This window comes from Aotus nancymaae, unplaced genomic scaffold (genome assembly GCF_030222135.1).
Source record: "Aotus nancymaae isolate 86718 unplaced genomic scaffold, 86718_ANA_hifiasm-v0.15.2.pri h1tg000131l, whole genome shotgun sequence".
NCBI lineage: Eukaryota > Metazoa > Chordata > Mammalia > Primates > Aotidae > Aotus > Aotus nancymaae.
The window spans coordinates 11903024-11909174 of record NW_026988546.1 but is presented as its reverse complement, the minus strand read 5'-3'; the positions used below and the strand labels follow the sequence as shown (position 1 = coordinate 11909174).

General features: G+C 49.8%; 1 protein-coding gene across 1 annotated transcript; it reads left to right on the top strand.

The window, feature by feature from the left end:
- Positions 1–1006: 1006 nt before the first annotated feature.
- On the top strand, positions 1007–5942 carry LOC135272778 (ankyrin repeat domain-containing protein SOWAHC-like). Its single transcript, XM_064371428.1, has one exon. The coding sequence runs from the start codon at positions 1007–1009 to the stop codon at positions 2609–2611; it is 1605 nt and encodes a 534-aa protein (XP_064227498.1). The 3' UTR covers positions 2612–5942.
- Positions 5943–6151: the final 209 nt, after the last annotated feature.

Here is a 6151-nt window from a genome sequence, read left to right as displayed (position 1 = left end):
CAATACCGTTATCGCCGTGAGAGACCTACAATCACCGTTACGGATTTGACTTTTGGCAACGTCCCGACGCTGGCGCCGCGCCCCTCGAGTCTGGGTCCGACCGCGCCCAGGCTCCGCAGAGGATCCTCTCCCGCCCAACGCGCCCAACCGCCGCGGAAGCCGGGGCGGGCGGGGCCCGAGAGGGCGCGGGTCACAATCCCCGACCGGACGAAGCGACCAGCGGGCCGGGGAAGTCCCGCGGGGGCCGGGGAGCGCAGGACAGGGGCCCCGGCTTCGGCGGGACTCACCAAGTGCCGCGCCACCTCGGAGGATGCCATGGTCGCGGGCGGGGGTGAGGCGAAGCGGCGGTGTCAGCCCGACCCCGAGCTGCTGGCACTTGGCGACGGCGGCGGGAAAGCCGGAGGGCTGCACTAACGGGAGGGGCACGGGGTGGGACCGCCTCGTTGACAGTGAAGGGACAAGGGCGGGACCGAGAAGGCGGCCTCCGGAGGAGGGGGACGGGAAGGGGGGACGCGGGGCGGGGTCGAGGCGGACGCCCTACGGAACACGCTGAGCGTTTGGCGCGCGCGAAGCAAGCCCCTCACAGGGGCTGCCCTAGACGCCTTAGAGGACTGACCGTCAGTGTGGGGCGGGCAGAAGGAGAGCCGCAACTCCAGAAAGAGGGAGCGAGGAATGAAGGCGGGGACTGCAGAGCAGTGATTGCAGCCTTGCAAGGCCGGAAGTGGGCGGACCCTAGAGCGGGACCGCCTAGGTGGGTGTGGCCGAGACCTCGGGGAACGGAAGTGGGCGTGACCTGGTGGCGTGGGCCTGGGGTGGGGGTGCGGGGGGCGTGTCCGCTCGGGCGCGGCCCAGTGAGGCAGTAGCCTAGCCCTTCGGCCGCAGACGTGGAGGCGGGTGGCCAGCTGAGCTCGCCAGCCTCCATCGCCGTCGGGAGCCGGCCTCTGGGAGCCCGCCGCGATGGGACCGGGCTGAGCGTCCCGCTGGCGGGGCAACAGCGCGGTCCAGGATGGAGGGGTCGGTGGAGCGGGGCCCGGAGGCGGACCCGGGCCTGGAGGCGGCGCTGGGCCCCGAGGCGGTGCTGCGCTTCCTGGCAGAGCGCGGGGGCCGGGCCCGGCACGCCGAGCTGGTGCAGCACTTCAAGGACGCCTTAGGCGGCGAACCCGAGCAGCGCGCCCGCGCCCGCGCGCGCTTCAAGGAGCTAGTGAACGCAGTGGCCACGGTGCGCGTCGATCCCGCCGACGGCGCCAAGTACGTGCACCTCAAGAAGAGGTTCTGTGCGGGGCCGCCCGCGCCAGCCGGGGACCCGCCACGAATCCAGGTGACCGCCGAGCCTGAGGCCCCCGACGGCCCGGCCGTACCCGAGGTGCGCGATCAGCTCCCCGACGCAGCGGTCCCGGAGGCGCACCCTGGACGGGGCCTCGAGCCTGGCGACTGGGAGCCCCCGGCCGCTGCTCATAGGCCGCCCCTAAGCGCCAGGGCTCCCTGGAAGAACTCGCGGCGCGACGTGCAGCCCCTACCCCGGACGCCGGCCCCGGGGCCTGGCGAGGACCTGGAGCCCCCGCCTCATGGCTGCGAGGAAGCGGACAGGGGCAGCTCCCTTGGGGGGGCCATCGCGCCGAGGCCAGCCCGCCAGAATTTCCGCGACCTGGTGATGGGCAGCTCCCCGCAGCTGAAGAGGAGCGTGGGTCCCGGGGGCAGCAGCCCGGGCAGCTCCTCCGGGGGAGGACGCAGCAGAGGCGGGGGCGACTCAGACAGCACATCGGTGGCCTCGTCCGTGGAGGAGGAGAGCAGCGGCGGGGGTTCTGTGACGCTGGACCCCCTGGAACACGCCTGGATGCTCTCTGCCTCCGATGGCAAGTGGGACAGCCTGGAGGGCTTGCTCACCTGCGATCCCAGCCTGCTGTTCAAACGGGACTTCATTACTGGCTTCACCTGCCTGCATTGGGCAGCCAAGCACGGAAGGCAGGAGCTTCTGGCCATGCTAGTCAACTTCGCCAACAAGCACCAGCTGCCGGTGAACATCAACGCCAGGACGAGCGGGGGTTACACCGCCCTGCACTTGGCAGCCATGCACGGGAACATAGAGGTGGTGAAGCTGCTTGTGGGGGCCTACGACGCGGATGTGGAAATCAGGGACTACAGTGGGAAAAAGGCCTCCCAGTACCTGAGTCAGAGCATCGCGGAGGAGATCAAGAACCTGGTGGGAGCTCTGGAGGAGGAAGACGGGGAAAGCGCCGCGGGCAGCGGCGGTGGGCGCTGGAGGCTTTCAAAGGTGCTTCCCTCGCACCTCATCACCTACAAATTCTCACACCCCTTAGAAGATGGAGGAGACCATCATCACCACCACCATCACCACTCGGCTGAGGGGTGGGTCGGAGGCAAAGCCAAGGACCCAGGGCGCAAAGCCTCGGGCAGCTCTAGTGGACGTATAAAACCCAGACTCAACAAAATCCGCTTCAGAACCCAGATTGTCCACACCACACTCTCTTTCAGGGACCCAGAACAGCCACTGGAGGATGTCGAGGATGAGGAGGAAGTAGAGGAGGAACGATCTGTTAAAGGCCGCTCGTCCTCCTTCAAATTGAGACCAAAGTCTAATGTATTTGGGTAAAAATGGTTTCTTTTAGAAAGTGCAAAGATTTATTTGTCTTCGGAAATTCAATAGTAGGTGTTGTAAGTAAATGAGACTAGAAAGACAAGGTAAATTATGCATTCTTACTTGAGGGATTGGAATGGATGGGGTGGAGTTCCCTTCAAGCTAGCCTTTCGGGGAAAGTGAATTTCTTTTTCATAGATTCATTATACCTTGATCTGTGCCTCTTCTCTGCCCTGGAGTCCGTTTCTGGAGACTAGAAATTGACCTAAATTGAGGGGACAGAATGAATGAATGAGAGTTCCTTTACTTTAACCATTCCTGGATGCCTGCAAAGTTAAGGAATTGTGCACTTTTATGTATCTGATTTTATAAGGGGTTACTCTTTGAAGAGCAAACAAAAAAACACAAATTGTAATGAAACCGGTAGTATTTGTAAGTGTGAAAACAACTTACCGCCCCGTTTTGTTTTTTTTTTTACTAATTTGCATTTTAAGGTACTACTGAAGGTTAGATCAGAGTTGAAATGCAAAAATACTAATTAGAGAATGTGAATAAAATGAGAATCCCCTTGATATTCTATGTGTATTGTGAGTCACAGTTCAATTTTTTTTTAAAAGCAATTTCAGTTTTAATCACTGAACTAAAGAAACAGGCAACATTCACTTCTGTGGTATGGTTTCCACCGAACTATCTCTAACACCACTATTAAGGTACACCAGTGTTACGTACACTAATAACGGCACAAAATTTTATTTAAGGAAGATGATAGCACTTAGCAACCTATGGTACTTTTAAATAAAATGTTGCCTCTTGTTCTGATTCTCACTAATTTGTGTTACTATTCTAAAAGTTTGAATTTGCTGGGGTTTTTATTTTGAGGATCATATAACTGTTGTTCTATTTGGCATAACCATATTTAATGGTACTTAGAGCTGAATTACCTACAGAAACTGTTTCTGGTTTCAATAATTAGCACAAATTGGCCTAAGAATTCGTGAGCCCCTGTTTCTGTGAAGTAATTATTAAACAACTTAATGATTCTCACGTAAGATACACTTCATTTTAGTACATTAGTTGTTTCTATGACTTGTAGCAATGTTGCATGTGTTTAAAATGCTGAACTTAATTTTCCAACCTTTTCTTGACAATTAGATACCTGTCCTGTAGTTACTGAAAATCTGGGTAGAAAATCTATCGGGTTAAAATGGCACTTTATAAAAGGGAATAGAGAAGAGATGGGACTATTTCTATATTTAAATGCTGCTGGCTATTAAATTCCTTTGTATGTAAATGAAAAATGCCATTCATAAAGACTTATTTAAGTGTGATTCTTAATTATATTTCATTCATTTATATTAGAGTAAATGGCTTCATAATTACTTTAAAATTTAACCCACAAGCATATTAAATCTGTTTAAGATTAGAAACCATTTTTGAGAGGGGCTAATTTAAGCAAGTACTTCTCCTTTAGTCTTTGGGTCCTGCAATTGCAGAAACCTAAGTACCCACAGCCTACAGGATAAAGGAGTTCACAGCCTGCAGGATGAATGAACACATGTGTGAACTGCACAGAGCAATTCATAGAAATTTGTAACAAGTTTGTGACATCTCTGTCTAGATAGTCATTGAATTTGTATAAAGATGGATGAAAGGTCAGGTGTGGTGTCTCACGCCTGTAATCCCAGCACTTTCGGGGGCCGCGGCAGGTCGATCACTTGAGACTAGGAGTTCAAGACCAGTCTGGCCAACATGGCGAAAACCCAGCTCTACTAAAAATACAAAAATTGGCAAGGCTTGGTAGTGCACGCCTGTAGTCCCAGCTACTCAGGAGGCTGAGGCATGAAAATCACTTAAACCCAGGAGGTGGAGGTTGCAGTGAGCCAAGATCATGCCACTATACCCGACCCTGGGCAACAGTGAGACTCTTATCTCAAAAAAAATAATAATAAATGAAAATACAAAATATATAAACTATCCGTTTGTGTGCCTTTTGTAGGATTTTGGATATGAACTGAACTGTGTACATTTGAGAAGCACTTTTATGCATATATGTGGGTGAAAAACCAATCTAATTTTGTATAAATAGACTCCTGGAAGGTGAAAAGCAGTCATTGTTCTAAATCTATACATACTGCCTGTATCTAGTGCAGAAAAAGCTATAATGTCCCATTGAGGAATCTTAAATTTCATAGACATGTATAGCTAAAGTAACTCTAAAGAATAGATGCAGGCCGGCTGCGGTGGCTCACACCTATAATCCTAGCAATTTGGGAGGCTGAGGTGGATCACCTGAGGTCAGGAGTTCAAGACCAGCCTGGCAATCACAGTGAAACCCCATCTTTAAAAAAACAAAAAAAAGAATAGATGCTTAATTGGCTGGTCACGGTGGCTCACGCCTGTAATCCTAGCACTTTGGGAGACCGAGGTCAGCAGATCACCTGAGGTCGGGAATTCAAGATCAGCCTGACCAACCAACATGGAGAAACCTGGTCTCTACTAAAAATACAAAATTAGCCTGGTGGTGCATGCCTGTAATTCCAGCTACTCCAGAGCCTGAGGCAGAAGAATTGCTTGAAGTTGAGAGGCAGAGGTTGCAGTGAGCCAAGATCCTGCCATTGCGCTCCAGCCTGGGCACCAACAGCAAAACTCCATCTCAAAACAACAACAAAATAATAGATGCTTCAGAATCATCAGAAGGTTCTGGTGAACAGTCAGTATTAATCTCTTAAGTGTATATTTTGGTTACTAATTACATAAAATCTATAATTTGCTAGGTCTTTAGAGATTGAGTCAATATGTCATTTACCATGGTTTTCCCCCCTAAAGGCTTTAACTTTTCTGATAAAACAATATTTTAAATTTTCAAAAACCCATCCCTGAGGGGAACTACTTCTAGCATTCCTGTCATGATGTGCTTGTGTACAGTAAGTAGCATTTTTGGCTACTTAATTCTATATTCCTTATTTTTCAGTTTCCAGTCAAGATTATAAAAAGCAAATGATTGATGTAATTTGATGTTCATAGAGTTGTGCTTACCTTTAATGGAAAAATATATGTCAGATACTTAGATGTTTATTGATATGAGACTATATGGTTAAAAAACCCAAGTATGTCCATATGTTTCTTATAAGGTACACTTGAAACTAGTGAGTGTCACATTTCTCTTTACTTTCATGATATGTAAAAATGCAGCTCAATTATATAACATGAATATCTGGTACTAGTTTTTTCATGCCTGAAATCTTGGAGTCTAGGTTGCCTTGTCTATTGTTTTTTTAAATAAGTGATATTTGGGAGATTGTAAACTCTGTAAAGTTTGTTTTGTCAAAATAAAATGTTCACAGAATTTTTCTCTGAATTGTCTAAATTTCTGTCTGCCTTCAGGCTTTTTACATACATTGTGTTTTTCAGTTCACAGAATGCTTTTTGAAGTTTCAGTTTGACTTTTTTCCTATCCCTTAAGATTATGGGACATATATTCCTGACTTACAGATAAGAAAATGAAGGTTAGTGGTTGTTCAGTTTGTCACATAGTAAATGGCTGTTAGTAAGATT